General features: G+C 40.7%; 1 protein-coding gene across 5 annotated transcripts in view; it reads right to left on the reverse strand.

The window, feature by feature from the left end:
• Positions 1-20,009, reverse strand: part of RAD51B (RAD51 paralog B) — a 457,164-nt gene that overhangs the window by 140,245 nt on the left and 296,910 nt on the right. For all 5 annotated transcript variants that reach the window (XM_072864693.1, XM_072864695.1, XM_072864696.1 and 2 more), the window contains one exon: positions 13,782-13,900. In XM_072864693.1, coding sequence (XP_072720794.1) covers positions 13,782-13,900 — 119 coding nt within the window. The remainder of the gene's footprint in view (positions 1-13,781; positions 13,901-20,009) is intronic.

Consider the following 20,009-nt stretch of genomic DNA (forward strand, 5'->3'; position numbering starts at 1 on the left):
GTAAGGAAATAGGGCTGCTGATTACTTATCCAGTGTCAAGACTAGAAGTGCAAGTGAGATAAAAGCATTTTACATTACTTTTGACTTGCCTTTTCTGAATCAGCCATTTCATCCCGGGCAGGCCTTGTTTGGTGGTGTTCTGGCTGTACCCTTGTTATCATAAGAGGCCATAACAGTAGTCAGTGACTGCACTAGCTTTGTGCAACCACAAATTCTTCCCCAAGCAGAGGCCAATTGAGTTGCTTAGGTAGCAGTGAGTGGACAGATGGTTGAAAAGCTGACCTAAAGAGACAACATGCAAGGAAGCTGAGGTTCTGCTTTGCAACACCAGACACAACAGGACATTCAGGAGGCAGTACCAGTGTCTAGCCTCCAAACTCTCAGTGTCTTAATGATGGCAGTAGATACTCTCAATGGCTATGGACAAAATAGGACTTTTTACAACAGAAAAAAGCAGCTCTCAGAGCAGTTTGTTAGTGCAGTTCTTCCTATAGTAATGAATAACAGTCACAGGCAATGACTCCAATAAAAATAAACCATCAGTGCATGCACATGTGGCTAGGCTTACTCCCAGAGGAGACATTCAATACTTGCAAAGGAAAGAAATGGAAGGAAAACAAACAAAAGGAGGAGATAGAAATGAAAACCAAGAATCTTTTAAGAATAGAGGAGAAACAGGGGAGTGGACAAGTCCAGGAAAGTGGACACTCTCCCAATCTCAAGCCCTGCTATACCTGGCTGGCTTCAGTTCTTGCTCCTAAAGAGCAACACACATATAAAGGACTTTTTCATAGTGCGTAATGCCAGGACCTGGGAATCAGGACTCAGGAGTTTTCTTCCTAACTTTGCCACTGTTTTATTGAGCAATTATATGAAAATCATGTAGCATTCCTTTGCTTCAGTCCAAAATCAGGCATGGAGGTAGACGTCTGTAGCAACTTCACTGTATTCATTTTCTTCCAGGTAAGCACAGCTCCAGAGATACACTGCTTTCCCCTACCCAGAGGGTACAATAAGCAATAGCTCTGCTAGCTGTTTTCTCAAATATTCAGTGAGGTCAATTCCTTTCCCTCTCATAAACCCAGAACAAAGGCACGTGTTTTGGCTGTGCCTATCCAGGGAGTTGCTAGCAACAGATGACCACTCTGCAAATTGTTCCAGTCCTTGCAGTGTGCCAAACATTGGGTTTCAAGTGAGAGAGCTCAGCATGTAATATGTACTGCCATTCGGACATGGTTTTAGCTTCAGGCACTATAATGAGGAGCTCTGAATATCCTCAGACTGAGTAAACATAACTTAAACGGAAGGAAACCATCAAAACCTCAAATGAGTACCAAAGACAATCACAGACAACAAACCCAAAACTTTCCAAGGTGAACTGCCCTGATGTGCTCTAGACCAACGGCTATCCTGAATGCAATAGGCCAAATCTAACAAAATGGTTCTTTTGCTCAGCTGTCCTCTCCCAGACTGCGAGCAGACCCCTGAACCCTCTAACCCAGAGTGCCTTTTCCTGCCTGATGTACTTAACAATAACTTCAGCGGCAGGGAACTACACTGCCCAGGCAAACATTGGGCAATTTCAAGTTTTAATGGGAAAAGAAAATGCAATCCCAGATGTTTATCCAAATTGTGTCTGAACTGCAACAACCTGGCCAGGGAACTGCACAAAAACAGGCTGTCTCCAGTATACTTCTACTTAAGCCAGACTTCTGCTACAAGTTCCCCAGTGTGAAATGTGGGGTATGTAGGGCCAGTCGGCTCCCTTCTGCTCATGTAACACCAGACCCTGTGAAATTCCTCTTCCCAGAAGCGCTTTCTGTCTCCCTGCCACGTGCCTTATTCCCTACTTTGTAAACTTAATTTTGTTGTCTTTTCTGTTTCCGAGTCTCCCCTAATTTTCCCAGTGGAGAGTCCTCTAGAGGCCAGGAAACTTCACAAGAGCTTGGCCATGATGATTTCCTATGCTATAATACTTTTGAGGCCCAAAGCCCTGGTAATTGTCCAATGTGAAGGGTAATTCAGGAGAAAAAGCTTGTAGCTTTTACTAAGCAGGAAAGCGGCCAGCCAGCATGTCCTGGTTACCACAATGAAACAGTACTGAGAAAAGGGATCTGGGGATGGTGCTGTGGCTGGATAAAGCAGTTGGGTAGCATAAACACATCCTCCGAGGGGAATTCTCCTATGTGGCAGCTTGTGGTCACTCATACTGAGAAGAACAGAAAGTTTACGTAGCTTTTCAGAGCCATCCATACTATTCCGTTTGACTTTGGTTCTGGAAATAAGAAAAGGGCTGAAGGATACAATTCTTATTTACGACAGATATCGGAACACTGCCTTTTCGCGGGATCACGCATCCCGAATCAGGAAGGACTCCTAAGGGAGTACCAGTACAATAGCACCAGAGCAGTTCTTCTCAGAATACACAGCTGCTTCCACCCAGCCTGCCAGACTGGCCTGGAAGAGACGGGACCAGCAGGGAGGACAGCGCAGAAGCCCAGCAGATGCACACTTTCTCTTCCACACAACCACGTGCTCAGACAGAGATGCTGCTGGCTCCTCTGGCCACATGTCTGCAGAGGTAGGGATCCAAACAGCATCCAGCCCTCATCACTGCATGGAGTAGATCAGCTCGGTGTACTTCACCAGCACAACATAAGGAATATACATTCTTAAGTATGTAATTAGCATATACATTGCCATAATTACTTTTATTATTCTTCAGATCTCTATTAACCTTCTGTATGATAGTTTCAGCAACATATTTATCTTCTACAGATAAAAAAGTATCCGCTGCAAATACAACCCCAATGCCTGTTTCTAATGTGTCTCGAATCTTTATTTAGCCAATACTCATTCCTTCTTTTGGCTTTCTAAATGATGAAAAAGCTCAACATTATTGTTTATAAATCGAAAGAAAATTAATCCATTGTAAAAGAGCATCACAAGTGTGCTGTCCCCATCTGCATTCATTGTTTTTCGACATCAGTAAAAACAACAGCGTCCTTCATACTTCCTCGGTGTAAAGGCATAATCCTAAATTCCCAGACTTGGGCCAAAAAGATTGGGATTCAACCAAGTCCTAGACCACAGCATAAATATTTTTCACCCACACTACTGGCTGCAAAGTGCTTTTGACATGAAACAAACAAAAACCCTTTCCAACTTTTTTTGTGTGTTCACTTTGTTCTGTTCCTAAAAGTAAAATCCCTGGAGACAAGCTAACACACCACCACTGAATTCACATGTGAGAGACAGCAATATTATCTTACGTAAAGCCTTAGTAGAGTATAATTTAGAGTCCACTGGGCATCACATAACAAGGACAAGAAAAAAAATTGCTAACAGATCTGTGAGCTAATACACACAGATGCAATGCGTGTGCTTTTGGAGTACTGTCATGCTTTATGGGTGTTGAGAAAAGGTGATAGATTTAATTTAAAATTTAATTTCAATCTTTCTACAAGACTCAGATTTTCTCTAGCAAGAACATTATTGGGAGAGATTTTACCAAGGAAGTGGAAGTGTTCAGAGAAAGCTTAATGGCCTTATGAACATCATCTGTATTGCTGAATGTACAACTATTGAATAACAGAGTCCGAGAAAAACTTTTCCTTAACAAACACGAAATGTTTCAGGAGACTTTACTTACATTTCTAGAGGGTAGTGGATCCCCACCAATCCCCACCAGGTAAAGGCAAACATGCTTGCTCCAGTGCATGGCATAGATACACTAAAGGCTGGACAGCCCTTTAGGACCTGAAACATTGCTTTATAACCCATCAAATCTGAAATTTTTGATGGCAACATGCCCCAAATAACAATCAGCAGGTTAATAAACCTTTTTATGTTGGAGAAGAAACAGAAGAAAAAAATCAGACATAATGGTAATTCTTTTCACAAAATTACTGGGAGTAGCTTTTAAGGCTCTTAGATATTCTCTTACATGGGGATTATGCTTAAGAAATTCAGATTGGACTATGTGCATTAGGGATCTTAACTATGTGTGAACTTTCAAAAACTTATTTTGTTATGTTCAAAGGACAAAAATGTAGCTACAGAAAAAACATGCACAACTGTAGGAAAAAAAAATTGATGAAAAAAATCTCTCAACCTCTTCTTTCCTGCAATGGCACCCAAATGGCAACCTTTACTACATTTCTTACAGGAAGTTGTTTGGCTTTTTTTTCTATATTTAATACCAATTAATTTAGATGAGTAAGGAACTCCTTGAATTTTTTCGTGTTAATTTATACTTTTATTTTCTCTTTTCAGCCTGCTCAGTTATTTCGAATGAAGACTGAGATGGCCATTATAAGATCACAAGTGAGAGGTGAGACAAAATGTATGAAAAAAGGAGAAAAAAGTAGTTTCCTCTTGTTTGTGATAGGAGATGTACCACATCCAGCTGGAAACATCAACACAAGTTACAAGGGGATTAGGTGACTTTCTATCTGTAGCTTGACATAACTATGGGTACAGAGTTTTATATTATTATTAAATAGATAAATAAATAGTGACAATAAGAGAAAGAACTTCACTGACATACAGTGAAGAACAAACACACAATTTGGACAAGAAATATCCATTTGCTGAGTAAAAAAGCAGTGCTGGCTCAGGCCTGATAAGGCTTTATTGGCTTAGACCCCAAGCCAAACCTCGTGGACGACTGTCAGCTCAGGCCAACTCAGGTGTCTTCGCAACCTAAACTCTATAGCTTCCAGTTCAGTGCTGTGGAGCCTGTAAACACCCTGAACTGTAGAGACAGCTGCACAGCCAAATTAAGTCAAATGGCAGAAAAAGCCAAGGTTGATTGTTCACTCAGGACTAGTGCAAGAACTTCTGCCAGAGACTCAGGGCTCACTTGTAGGAAATGACTGATAAGGGAGACCATGAACCATCACTGTGATGCAAATGTGAAAGGGCCTTGCAAATCCAAGATAAATCAAATGAGCTCTTTCCAGTGGAGAACAACCCTAGTAGTGCCTCGTGCGCTACATTGCAACCTAGGTCTGTCACATTTTTTGATGAGACAAGGGCATTTATTGACAAGTGACCTGGTTAGTTATTTCCAATTTAGTGTTGCTCCAACGTGAATACTCAAGGAAGAAGCCATTCATTAACTGAGCTGCACTTTACACTACTTCCTACCAGTATCTGAAAAGTTGAAGTTATCCATCAATCACCAGCCTGTCAGAAACACTGAACTTCAATATGGATTGAGGAATTTACTGTTTTCTGTTAATATGTATCCAGAGGACATACCTCTCCCTAATCAAAGTACAGCATAAGTACTACATGTGAGAGCTGGAAGCAGGATGGCTCAGGTGGCTATTTATATCAGCTTTTACCTTTTAGTCACAAGTACCTTCCAATGTTTCCACAATGTGGGTATAATACACTACCATCTCCTGGACACATCCTTTCCGTTCCTGATTGAGCAGATGTCCTAGAATTCCCATCGTATTTTTCCAACATTTGTGTTCATTCTCTCTGCAAAGGGGCTTAAGCTTACAAACTGAGCATTCTTCAGACAATTCAGACCAGAGCCTGAAAGTCATATCTGGTTCTTCCTCTCTCCCATTTTTATGCTGTTTTAGTGAACTGTAAACACAGTGTTTGTAAAGGGCGTTGGATTAACGGCGTCACAGACTGAAGTTCTCTGTTTATATTCAGAACAGATTTTGTTATAGTAATCTTACCCCTCCTATCCTGACCTTTAAGTGGCTCCCAATAAAGAACAGGAGATATAGCCCCAATTTCTGAGAATTTGCTATCTGATTAAAATGAAGGTGCACAATTAGACCAAGGCAAAAGGCCATTTTCCCAGTTACGGAACTGAGAAAATATGTAAAAATTAAAACACTAATGTCACTGTGACTAAGTAGGTCTCAGCAAGGTAACAATTCTATTTTCTGTGGTATGTTTGGAAGAGGAAAAAAAAATATGGAGTTGATAATACTAGAAATGAAGATGTTGCATTAACCACTGTGGAAGATAAGAGTCTGGACAAGCATTTTAATCGTCTGAAAACTGAAGTGCTAGCTACTCGCTTTGTTGGGAACTTGCAACTTGGAACAGTTTTGATGTCTGCAAAGAGAGACATAGGAATGCAAGGTGACTTCTAGAGCTGAGGCTTAGAAAAATCAGCTCTGGTATGAGGAGAAACTGGAAACAAGGAAGCAGAGAGAGAGTTTTGCCATAAAGCTCAAGCCACAGTCTCAGTTTCATTAACCCTTTTTTCATGGTGAACACTGATGAAGAAAAGTTTATGGCATGCTAAAGGAGAGAGATTCAGGAGAGAAGTCAGTGACCACAGCTAAAACCAGTTCAGCGGGTGAGTTAATCTACAGAAAATTGGAGAGGGAAGCAGGAGGAGTATCTTCACAGCTGAGGAACTACATATTACAAGGAGGTACAAAGACTTCTTAAGTGCCTGAAACAGAGGCAGTAAAGGTTGAGCAAGATCAAGCTTAGTGGCACAGAAGTGGCAGTGAAGAGATTTCAGCTCTGCTCCCAGCTGCAAAGGATTTACTCTGGCCAGTTACTTATTTATGACTCAGTCTCCTCGGTTATGAGCACCTGGCATGGGTGTTGCAGAGGTCAGTCAGCAAATGCTTGCATAGTACTTCAAAAATATATCATACTATGAGATGGTTAACTCATAACTGGTGTAGGTTAGCAGCAACCAAAGAGGAGTCTCCTCTGAGCGCTGACTGGCTGAACAGTCAAAGATATCTAACAGAAAGTACCCACCTCTGCCACCAGCCTTGGTAGGAAGACTCAGTATAACGTAATGACTGAGTTTGCCCCTCTGCCTCAGAGATGTTCCTGCTTCTCTGTTTAGCATGCTTTGAGCTACAGATCTGCGAGTTTGAAGTTTGCACAGCTGCTGCTATATTTTGTCAATCTGACATTAGAATAATCTTCATTAAGAAAACCTGCAATGCTTATTAAAAAAAGGACAGAGAAAAAGATGAACTACTTAAAGGTTTTCTTCTGTTCTTTTCCATTTTATCTAGGGCCCTTTCATTTCTGTTTAGATTCTTAGATAACAAATTGATTAGTGTTATATAAGCACCTGAGTAAATGAATTCTTGTTCAAGAACGATGGAAACATTTTTCTCTACATAAAAGTGTCCTGTTAAGAGGAGAGGGCTATAAATCCAGTCCCATTTAATGTAGACAGGGCTACGGTGATGTTTATATTGTATGACCATCCCCCACAAGTCCATTAAGAAGGAAGCTTACTGCAAACAGAGACATGAACAAACACACAAGTCAGGAAAGTAAGTGACCTAGTGATGTTTGAACTCCAGATACTTGTTAGTGAACATTCTCTATTTTTATGGCATCTTTTCATGTGGCACTTTTGCTGGATTAAGTCAGTATCATACTGTGCTGATAATCATCTGTTTGTGCTACAGTTGTGCATTGTGTCCAGTTTCATCCTATTCACATGCAACTCAAGTTCGTATTGCTGCTAATGCTTGTATATGATCTATGGATAAGCCAAAGATTTCTGTTATAAGGGTTATCAGTCTAGAGCCTTTTTAATCAGAAAAAAAACCATAAGCTTCTTAGGTATTTTAAAGGATGTGGTTTGTACACATGCATGGAAATTTAAGGCTATAACAACCTTGCATTGTGTCTTGATTCAAAATATTCAAATGATAGCAGAGGTGAGGCAGAAGTCTCTGAAATAAACTGTGTATCCTAGAAAAAAACCAACGTTTCTTTAAATGGAAGCATTTGCAGAATTCAAATACGTGCTCCTGCAGTCTTTCCACAGCTATTTCTTCAAAAGCAGCATACTCCATGATGGAGAACCATAAAAAAATTAATCTCACCTGAAAAAAATCTACTTTCCTGCAAAATTTCCTATCCCTTGCATGACTCCATACCATCATTCTTATCTTAAAAAAAAAAAAAAATTAAAATCTTTGTGTTTTCATAGAGCTGATTTTCCATATGATAAGCATATTATATAATAAGATGGCTTAGAACAGATACACACTTTATACCACTTCCATTTTAAAACAACCCAATAGCCACATCCCTTTTCTATCACTGCTTACTAGACCTCATTATCCACTGCCATCTGCAGATTTTCTAACATCTAAACACTTGAAAAAAAAAGTATTGTACTATGTATGTAATCTGCATTACTGTACAACGCAGATGATTCATGTAGCATATAGAGACAGGTTTTCCCGACATGGATCGCAGCTGCTGAATGGCAGTTCATTTGTCTTAACACTTCTGCTAAAAACCCCCACACAGAGCGCTTTCTTCTGTACTTGTTTAAGGTAGTGGAACTTCTTTTTCTGAGTCTCCCCAAATTCTGTCTTCTGCTCAGCAGAAGACAATGTAAAGAGCAATACTTCTTGCCTCACACATAAGGATGGGCAACCTTCGCACATCCTCAGTCACCCCCTTTGGCCAAACACTGATTTCACTGCCCAGTTCTCTGTGGGCTCTTTCTTGCCCCACTGTGTCAAAGACTGAACTAGCTTCTCCTCTGCTCCAACTAAAGTAGGTGAAAAGCTTTCTGGCTGCACTTCTCGACACTAGGGGCCATCTCCATCCTCCTCATCTGACTCCAAAACTATGTTTAAGACCATTAAAAAAAATTATCTTTTTCATGCATTTTCTTCTTCTCCATTTGCTTTAATAGGTAGCTAAAACTGCTACAAAGTTAATAGAAGAAAACACACCAATGCTGTTTGTATTTTATTTGTATTGGACCTTATTCCTTCCATCTCAGAGTGATTTCAGTACATGTTCTGTCTGATTACATTTCATTGCCTCTTCTTTCTCCCCAGCAAATATTACCATCTCACCAAAGTAATTAGAACCCTTTATAATATGAGGCTACAATCTTTCATTATGTTTTGACACATAGAAGTTGGATGCCATTTCCAAACTTCATGACTGTACTTGCTATCCTCCAGATTATCAAGGAAAATTTAGAAAGTCTTAACCCCAGATAGTAGTACTTGCTGTATGTTTCTTCTCCACAGCCTACTTGCTTTGTTTGAAATTATTTCATTTTCTGAAGTTTATTTGCTTCCCTTTTTTATGGATGAAAACCTCACCTGGTGTTATCTTTAAAATGGGACAGCTATCCAACAGCTATGGAGTCCACATAACAACTACATTCAATGTTTTACAGGGAGAGCTAAATCTGGTCTCGCTTATGCTCTGAAACCATCATGACTGCAACAAGTTACATTATTTCTATTTTTAATATATTTTCTCAATGACTGGTAGAGTCACAGCCAAACATCTGTACAATTTGAAAGAACTGCTTTACTAAAATTAGAACAAATTGAAGGTAAAGAATCATAGCAGTTGGCCTTAGCAAGCCACCTAAATGTAAAACTTCATCCCCACTCTCCCCTGCTCTCTCCTAGCCCTTCCCCACTCCGGTGAGTACCATGGTTACTTCACCATCGCAATTTTGGAATGCTTATTCAGGGCTTATTCATATGATAGTAAGCAGAGCAAGACAAAACAGCTGGTCTGTAACCAAGGTCACAACAAAAGTTATGTCTGGCATTAGTCTGAATGAGAGAAGGGTTTTTTGTTTCATTTTGTTTTGTTTTTTAAGAATGAGTCACCATATACTTACGCAATTGAAACACTTTACCTGAAGCAGGAAAACTGCTGCACAACAGCTCACCTGGCACAGCTTGAAAGCTCCAGCCCATACCTCAATCCTAAATGCTCTTGCTTGAAAATACCACAGGAAAACACTGATTTGTTATAAAATAACACTTCTCTGTGCATTTTCCATCTAAGAATTTCAAAACACGTTACAGACATTAACACAATACTATGAGTCTCACAAATCCCTTGAAAACTATAAAATAAACCAGGCCCATAGAAGTTGCCATATCAGATCTGGCCAGTGTCTCACTTAATCTAGCACCCTGTCTCCAACAGACAAGAATAAAACGTTAAATATAGCATGTCAATGTATTTAAGCCTACCATTCTGTCCCCCAAAGACAGCTGAGCACAAATGAAAATAGTAACCTTGGAGCCTGCTAACTCCAGTTCAGGAAAGAAGGATAATTATACACATAGGGGTAACTGAGGAGTCTGACAGTTTCTAGTGCAGCCCCCTTGGTTTTGGCCCAAGCTCAAAGGGTCTGCATGTTTATGTATGGATTTCAGGAAAACAAATGTCATGGTTAACTGCTTACAAGAGTGCTTAGGGAGAACCAAGTATCAGTATCCATAAAGATAAAAATAGCAAATTCCCTTCATGAACCCATTCGTGCAAAACAATTCACTTTTCCCGTGTTCTCCCAAGCTCTTATGCCACCGTGCCGCTGTCGAAGTCGTGCAGCTCTGTCCCACCTCAGCAGTTGAAAGGCTCCTACAATGTAGTCCATGCTTGTGGGTTTTGGTGGCATAATGAATTTAAATGCAGACTGGAAACCTCTTTCTGCCCTCCCCCAGTGGCATTACTTCTGTCCTGGAGGAAACCAAAACCAGAACACTGGCTTCTAGAAGGGTGCAAAAGAGGAAAGTTCATCTGTTTGTTCAGAAACCTGTTCCTATCCAAGCAATAAAGCAAACCTAATTGATTTTAAGACAGGCAGGATATCCCAAAAATTTCATTGCTTTGCTGAATTGGCTGCTGTCTTATTAATGTTCACCAGACATATGGAGGGTGGGGTGGAAAAAGCGATAGTCGGCTGAAAAAATGTCTGCTGGACAAACAAAATGAATGAATCCTTTAATGAATATATTAAAAAAAATCCCGTGTAGGAATTCTATGCTTAATTTCCCTAGGTTTGTTACTTATTCATTCTGCCACCTGCTGCCCTGGCATTCTCCAAAGTTTGAGGACCAGGGACTACATACCCAGGCTTTCCCAGAAATGAATACTGCATGACTAAGAACAAGAAGATCTAGCAGCCCCGTGGCCTGTCCTGTCCAGAAGACAGTATGGTTCCAGAAAACTGCTTGCTTGAATCCTCCTTAATGATTACATTATCACTTCACGTTCTGAAGAACAGCACCCTTGGGCCTCATGGCCCAGTGCATCTCAAGAGGTGCTTTCTCTCTTGATGGGTAGGATTTCCCAGCAAGGATTAGCACGCTGGCTCTACTACCATGGAAGTTGGATGTAAGAGAAGATCCCTCAGACTGTCACCACTGCCCTGGCTCCTCCAGGAAAAGAAGGAAAGAAAGTAGAGCTAGAAAGAGCTTCTTCAGGAGGTCAAGTGACTGAAGAAAGAATGAATTCTAGCTTTTAAAAGAAAAAATTTTGTCCACTGTGCAAGTCAGAACAAAACACAGGTTATTCCTTGAACAGTATTGAGTCTGCAGGGTTACAAATTGTGAAAAGCAGGGAAAACTTGTTTTTGCACTACTTTTCACGCAAATCTCCAGAACAACTGTGTGCTTTCAGTAATTTCCTGGGGCAGAATTTCACTTTAAAACTACATAGATAATCACAGGCTTTTTTTTTTTTTTTTAATACAGTAACATGAGAATTTGTAAAAGTGATTACTGCCTTGGGAATTTTTGGACCTCCAAGTTAAGCTTCCTTAAAAAGTGCTGATTTTCAAAGCGCTGATATCCAATACCTCCTGGCAGAACCACCTTACGATGACTGAAATGGCATCTCAAGAACTGAGGCACCTTTATTCACAATTCATTTCTGAAAGTGGGTATAAAGCAATTATGAAAGAACATACGTGTGTAAAACTGTAGTAATTTAATCAATAGAGTGCTGCTACAGGTAGGGTAATTCTAGATGCCTTCCTCTGACTGGAAACTGCATGTGTAGCGGAAAGATTTCTATGACTTTAAGAAAAGAGAATTTATCTAAAAGAAGGATGCAGCTATCAGCAACAGGAAAATACATACAGGACACATGGACATATCCCATTTAATTCATGGACTTCATAGACCTATCACTATTTATATCACACTTCTGTTTCAAATTACTTTGCTTTTAATAATATATTAAATAATATATACTAATATTAATAATATATACTAATGTTTACTTTAAGGTTGTTTTTCCTCACTGTAGATTTAGTTCTTTCTGCTTAACTAAAACAGAATGAGCCCATGGCTTCAGATGCAAGCAAGGTGGTGCACCTGATAAACCCAGCTAGCAACAGAGTAAAACTCTGCTTTTTTTTTAAGCGGATCATAATATATTTTTTATAATGGAATTTGAGAGGCTTGAAAACAACATTTCATACACTTGTGATCTATTACTTCTCAAACAAAATCAGGAAAAACTACATTTAATATCAGAATGTTCTTTAGGACAACTGCTCCCTCTTTCCACCACCAGAGGAATGTTTTTAATCCTTTTTAGCCGACTTTGTGCATCATGAAGTAGCAGAGAGCCCAGTTTCTGCCCTTTTCCCTTTGCCTTCTCCACCTCTCATGTACCTCCAAAGCAATCCAGGAAATTTGTGAACAGCTTTGTATTTTGCACACACATGTAGAAAAGGAGAACTCATTACAGACAAGAATAAGAAGCAGAACATAGAGAACTTACAAGAGCAGCAGCAGTTAAGAGTATGTTTCTATATAACTGTGCACAGTCTTTAGAAGCGAGTCCAGAAGATGCCTTTTCTAACTGCATTTGACACACTTAACCTGCTACCTGAGAGTCCAGAGCACTACCACTGCTTCACAGTGCCCACTACTTGCAGGAACAAAAGTGCCATCATTATAATTTTACTTCTAATGAGCAGAATAAAACAGGATGGCTTCCTCTCCTCTGGCTCTAAAGACTGCAACCTCAAAGTGAGAAACCTTGTATTGTGGCAGTAAAACCAGGAGCACCAATTTGAACACATGTGGGTAGTAATGCTATAGGAGTAAGATGGTACAAATTTCATGTAGGAATTTTTCTGACAGCTCTCTACTTTAATGTGCAGAAAATCAATAACATTAAGACTGAAGGTCACAGCCTTTGGAAAGAGTTACATCAATGCAAAACAGAATAGAGAAAGCCAAAAGAGATTATAACCACAGATATCCCAAGGGACAGATGAAATCATGGGTTATGATGTTTTTAAAAACAAAAAAAAAAGTTATTCCCTCAGTCAAACCCCAAACGTCTTGCCTCCTAGTTTTTCACACTTTTTTTTTAAATTAAGAGGTGAAGATTGCAGTAAAAAATGCTACTATATTTCACTCAAAAGCATGAAGTCTTAGTGAAAGGGGTAAGAATTCTCCTTTTTTCAGGCATACTTCTGGAAAATTGGTACCATACTTACTGCTTAAAGTTAAGCTTGCTGGTGCAGGCAGCAAGCTTCCACTTGCAAACAGTAGCTGCTGAAGATAGAGTGCTCCCTGTCCTAACAGTCACAGCCAAAATTTGGCACAATGAGTGGAAAGGATGAGGGCAAAACAATCACGGCAGTGAAAGGACTAGCCTCCTACTCCTGCTCCAAAATCCCTGCGCAGGCAAGCAGTTTAAGGATTACCCTTCATCTCCGCAACATGAAATGCACTAAAAGCTCAAGGAACTCGTATGTCTGCGCCAGCAGGCCAATGCTAGGTGCTGTGACTCAGATAAGCCCATCCTAGCACAGGGAGGCACTGGAGGAATGGCCATCCCTGAAAAGCAAAGGACACTGACTGCCCCCCACCCCACATAAGCAATCGGCTGTAGAGTGCCAGGTTCTCAACGCACACTGCATAACCACAGGGGCTGAAGGACACAGTGAGCCCATCTAACCAAGTACTGCTGGTGTAGCTTTATTTAAATTCTCTTCGTTGTTAAGTTCTCACCTGTCTTGTTGGCAAGTCATGATATTGTAGTATGAGCCTGGTGTTGACGCTGTGACTCCATGTGTTGCCAAGGGCTGCTGTCACACAACCAGATTCCCTCTTTCCACTTCCAGAAGCTCCTGAAGATAAATATGAAAGAAACTGCATCAGGACTGCACCACAGAGAAGGGTTCAGCATGGAAACTCTGATCAGTCATCTCAGATCATTCCCTAAGCTAGGTAATCACAACTGTTACTTAATATCACACGAATTTCCTACCTTTCTGATTTATTTATACAACTGCAGTATGAGTTCTCCATCTCACCCTCTGATACCTAGACAAAGCGCCAAGAATTAAGGATACGTTGCAAAGTAGTACCTACCTTCTTGGAGAGACCGGTACATTTTCTAAATATCTGGAGGTGCATCATGCATGGGGGACACTTGCCTTTTCCTCTTTAGACATACTGTCCCCAAGCAAACCAGCCTTCTATGGGCATAGAGGAGAGGGAAGCAGGCCAGCAGAGCGACAGCGTATGACGTAACAAAAAGGGAAGCTAAAGGAACAGAATACGGTGCCACAATACCCTGATCTAAAAATCAGAATGCCGCTTCATGCCATCAGGCATCTCACGCATTTTCTAAGATTTGCAAAGAAGGGAGCCCCTTAGCTGTAAATACCATTCTGGTCTCTCTGAAATCATATGAACTTATATAACCCTGAAGGAAAATGCACTTTGCTGCAATCAGCAATGACAACATAAAGAAGGGTTTCCAATAATGCCACATGATCCAGCTTGCTGAACTGCTGTTGCACCTGAGCTTTCTTGTATTGAAACCAGACTCACATATACATATGCAGGCAGGTAGGTGCCCAAGACCTTAATCTTTGCTTACCACAAGTTCTGTATAAGATGAATAGATAGATGGGTGACTTGTTTGTACCTCAAAAGACACTTCAAGAACAGAGCAAGCCAGACAAACCAAAGAAATTCAGAAACAAAATCCCAATTATTATATGGGTATAAACGATCATGTGCAAAGTGAAGATTGAACTATTTGAGGTAGACAGTCCATACTGTTAAAAAGCTGTGAGTGTTGGCCTGAAGTTGAATGAGAGAAAGTCAGATTTAAAGTCGGGGAACTTCCTGTCATCTATCAGGCAACAAACTAAATTGCTTCCCCAGGACAGTCATGAAATCCCTGTGAACTAAGTCAGTTAAAGTTAGACCAGACACTTACTCTGCAATACAAACTTCAGAGCAGCCTTACGTTTCTGTCAAGATGATCAGTAATGCAACAGTGAATGTTGAAACTTAAATTATAAGTATTAGGTTTTGGAAGCAATATTGTGCTGAGGTGACAAAGTCACCTCATGGCCCAGTGGAGCTTCTGGAAGATTCAGGTTTAAAACCCTTCATTGCTTCTACATTTGCAAGGTTGTGGGTTTTCTTACTTTTTCCCCCCAACTATTCAGAGCAGAAATATAATTTCTTCATTCACTAAAGCTTTTATTTTGGAAAAGTATCCAGTAGAGGGTAAGATCAAAGGTGTCGGCATGCAGTAATAATCATTATTTGTATCATTGCCAGTAGCTTGCAAGCAATGAGAAGGACGCTGTATTAGACTGCGTTAGGCAGAGGAGAGCAGCACGCTGGACAGAAGGGCCTGAAATGATTGTAGTGCGCTACAGGACTCAGCTGAAGAACTCAAACCTCCCCCCCAAGTAATACAAGGTTCAATTAACATCAACTGGATTTGGATTAGGTCTTTAAATGTTTAAGGTTTACAAAAGAAATAAGTGAAGGACCTGGTTCAAGCCAATAGTTTGACAAGAGTCTGGACCCTGTACTTGTCTGAATTACTTCCCACATCGTGGAAACTCACTGTGACATGCAAAATACTCGCTTCTCCAGAACAACATCTGTTCTAGTCTGAAAACAGGCTACAGTTGTGCATCCAGCAAGGATGGCTGCTTTTCTTTCCTCAAAACAAAGGTATTAATATCTTGATAAGCATCGAACTTCCACCTGAATAACTCACTGCAGGAGCACCTAACTGGAAGTTTCAGTATTAGGCATGCTATTCTGTTAATTAGTCTAACCCATCTCTATTGGGAAGGTGGATGTGCCGACAATAATAATTTATCTTCATCTACATTTTGGATTTAATTTGCCAGCTGGATGAGAGAACAGGTTTCAAGTGTTAAAGCAGGGTGCTGGGAGGTCTGTATTCCATTCCCTTAAAATGACTTAAACCAAGTTAATTAAGTTAGTTCATTACATTCTACAAACTTTTTTTTTTGTGCTAACACCACAAAAGTAAAATGCCATTACTGTACAAACAGGCTAAGGGAGAATAAAAGACAGTGAAGCAGCTTTAAAGTTTTGCAATCCTCTCTTTGCCATGCGGAATAAGCTGCAAGTTCCTCCTGTAGTCAACATTGTCCTTCCTTCCCACCTGCTAGAAATGGGTAGGAATCACAAAATTCAAGTGAGACAGCTAAGTGTGAGTTCTGGTGGGTGTGGAGGTGTTCCCCTCACAGCTGGTGTAACTGCACCCCAGTATGCAGCTGGAAGCCACCGCTCCATGCCACCAAGAAGCAATTCACCTACCGCTGCTTGGGGACCTCTGACTACAGACAAAAAGCCCAGACATTCCAGAAGTAGCTAGTGTTGGCATAAAACAGCTGCAAAATTCACATCCAAACTTCCCTCAAATTATGTGTCTCTGCTATTAGCTAACAGGAGAGTAACATCTTGCTGTTACAATCCTGAGCTGGGCATTTAAGTGGTTAAATGTCTGGAGCCTGCTGATATTACGGAGATATCACTCCATAGCAATTCCTAATTCTGCATTCCTTCCAGGCCTAAAACCTGCCCCAAAGTGAACAGAAGTGCCAGAGGTGTAAGGCTTGTGGCAGAACAAGCAAGCTAATTGCTGTCATTTATTTTATTTTATTTTATTATACAGGAGAAAGCCTACTGTACCATACTGTGTCAGCCCCCGTCTGAAGAGGGCTGATTGTGTGACCCACTTTCAGGCAAATCCTCTTCTGTGAAGTTATTCAAATTTATGACTCTGGTGCAAAGTGGTTAGTAAGCCTGGAGCAAATTTATAGCGAAGACTTTTTACAGGGTGGAAAGGAATGCCTCATAGGAAAGGTTTCCATTTTATAAGGAATCCTCCTGCAAGCTGATGCATTAGGCAGACAGAGAGGCAAACCAACAAGTGAAGTAAACCAAGGGGGAAGCAGCGCCAGTTTTGCAAAGAAGTTCAAGGGCAGTGACAGCACATGCTTCATTCCTTCTCCTTGCTCTAAACACAAAAAGATAGTAAATGTCTCAGAGGAAGGAAAGAGGATATGTTAAGAAAACAGATTTATATTCAAACATGGCCTTAAAAAAATCTTGGACTTATCTTTTCCGTTATTTCAACCACTACTTAGTCATTAACGAACTGGACCAAAGGAAGTGGATAAATAACACTGTTCAAAGAGAGACTGATATTTTTCAGCACAGGTTGCCTCCTTCTTCCAAACCCTGATATTTTCATGCTTACAGATGGGAGTATCAGAGCAACCTTGGCCCAAGAAGAAAGCAGGCTCATAAGGGACTTTGGTCTCTGCTCAGAGGTCCCCAAACTGTCCAACCTGAACCACTTCAGAGTGGTATGGAGCAACAGCTCCCAGCTGTGACATGAAGGCACTTATCCATGCTGTGGGGTGGATGCTTCCACAGAGCCAGCGATGTGTAATCAGCTGACAGGCAGCAGCTCCCGTCTCTCCAGCCTGCTTCGAGCACAGCTCTCACTCCAGTCACTGCCGGCGTGATGGTTTCTGCTTAGGACACGGGTGATACTGGGAGCACAGGGACTAGGAGAGGAAGAAAACAGGGCTGACAGACAGATGAGAAGAAGGTGGCAGATCTCAGTTTATGGATGCAGTATGTGGGAAAAGGAAGTGGGTGTCCAGAAGCACAGAGATGGGATCCTAGCATGGGGAGGTGAAGGCGCATGCTAGAAGGGTGGGAGAAGACCTCTGAACAACCCCTTGCTTTATATATTCAGATCCAGCTGAAGTAAAATGAAGTGGTGATTTCAATTCCTGTAAACACTCCGCCTTTCCTTACACAAAAAGAACTAGCATTGAACTGATCTTCAAAAGGCACATCAGCAGACAGGCCAAGGACTGCACGAGGCACCTGTTCTACTGTCTCCTGTGAAATTGAGCTCTTCAGGGCACTGGCAGAGACACCGGCAGAGACTGTATCTGTTCTGGATCGCAAGCATAAAGGAGGAACTGGCTGCTTCACAGCTGTCACAAGTGAAAATAAAGCTTCTTGTGGTCTGAGTCAAATGCAAAGTAAATGCCTCTCCACAACCAGGGGAAAAACAAACCGAAGAAGAAAGGGTGATTCTTCACCTGAGGCCCACAGTGCAGCTTCCAAGCAGAAGATGAGACTCACACTGGGCTCCGCTGCCCTGGAAGGAGCTGTCAGTGGAATTGGGCAACAACACTTGCCCCTACTTATACACAAGGGCTACATTAATTTTGTTTGTTTCCCCCATCAATGTAATTAAAACAAACCTTCCGTAAGTACCTTGCCACATACATATGCCACATACAGGCAGGATGGGGAAAGTGGGTTTATTCCACCTTCCATTTTTCACTGGAGGAAACAGTAGGATTAAAGCTATTCAGCTCAATACCGATTCTAAGATTATTCTACTATGTCCACCCAGAGAATTACAAGGACAGACGTGGTCTCAAAGAACTTCTCGTCCTCTACATATAAGGAGGTACCATTTTAAAGACTAAATCCTCATGTAACCAAGTCCCAATTGCTGCAAATACGGTTGAAGGGGTTTTAATCATAAAGGAACTTCAGTTTCATTAGTGTCTCATTCTGTGAAAATTAGAATAACTAGACCAGTGTCCTGAATCAAATAAAACAGACTTCTTAAAACAACATTTTTAAATGCAAGGAATCCTTGCAGGCAAATGTGATTATACTCTTGATTAAAAAAAATAACCTGTTCCTTGTTGCTATAACTGCACAGAGCAATGAATTCCCTTTCCACACTCTCATATAGATTTTTGTCTTTCCAAATAAAAGAGTCATTACCTGGCAGGTTCATCCCCACCACTGGGCCCCTTTGCAATCTCTATCAATTTGGTAATTCAAAAATCTTTTCTCATCAAATGCAAAAAAGGGCTCGATGCACCATATGACAGTGAAATAACAAAATAGAGACAGTGAAATAACAAAATTGAGAAACAACCAGTCCCCAAATCTTTCAAATCTTAACATCAAATAATCTTGATAAAAACCTGATTTATCAAAAAGGAAGAAAAAACTCTCCAAAAGTACAGAGAAAATATTTATAAAGAATGAAACTACTGATCTCAACAAAAATGGCACACCATGCAATAAGAATGAAAGTACTTTCCCTCTTGCTCAGGCTGTGCAGCTTTCCGGTTCACTGGCAGAGCTCATGAAGATCACTGCTTTTCACCTGCATTGCATTTAGTCTTTATTTTTGGTGCAGATCTCTAACAATGACACCAGAAGGGAGAAAAAAGAAAAGGAAAAAAGGAAAGAAAAGGAAAAAAGGAAAGAAAAGGAAAAAAGGAAAGAAAAGGAAAAAAGGAAAGAAAAGGAAAAAAGGAAAGAAAAGGAAAAAAGGAAAGAAAAGAGAAAAAAGAGAAAGAAAAAGAAAAAAGAAAGGAAAAGAAAAGAAACCTCAACCCCCAATCTATTTTTCCATCTTCACCTACTCAGAAAGTACAAGCATAAAAATATCCAATGGTGGAAAAACCCATCACACAGTAAAAAACAACCCACAGGACAAACTCATGTGTGAAGTAACTAACCACAGCTCCCTTCAAACTCCCACATGCTGACTTCTGCCATTCTCAGCCCTTCTCCACAGCTTTTTCTTTAGGCAAAAGGTGGCTGATTCTCTTACCCCACAGCGGTGACCATCTCACTCTCTGCACTGGTCAGCCAAGGTACGTCCCAAACTCCTCCTGTCATACACTCTACTTTCACAAAACTAACAGAAAATGAAGGAGGATAAAAAAAAATGGGTCCTTTACATTAAAGTTATGGCCCTAGCAGTAGACAGCTAGTTAGACCACCATTTGATATCACCCGCTTGAGACAAAGCACAGACCAAACCGCATATATACATACACCTAGGTAATTACCAAACACAAATTACTGATTTGTACAAACAGACACTAA

This window comes from Ciconia boyciana, chromosome 6 (assembly GCF_034638445.1).
Source record: "Ciconia boyciana chromosome 6, ASM3463844v1, whole genome shotgun sequence".
Lineage (NCBI taxonomy): Eukaryota > Metazoa > Chordata > Aves > Ciconiiformes > Ciconiidae > Ciconia > Ciconia boyciana.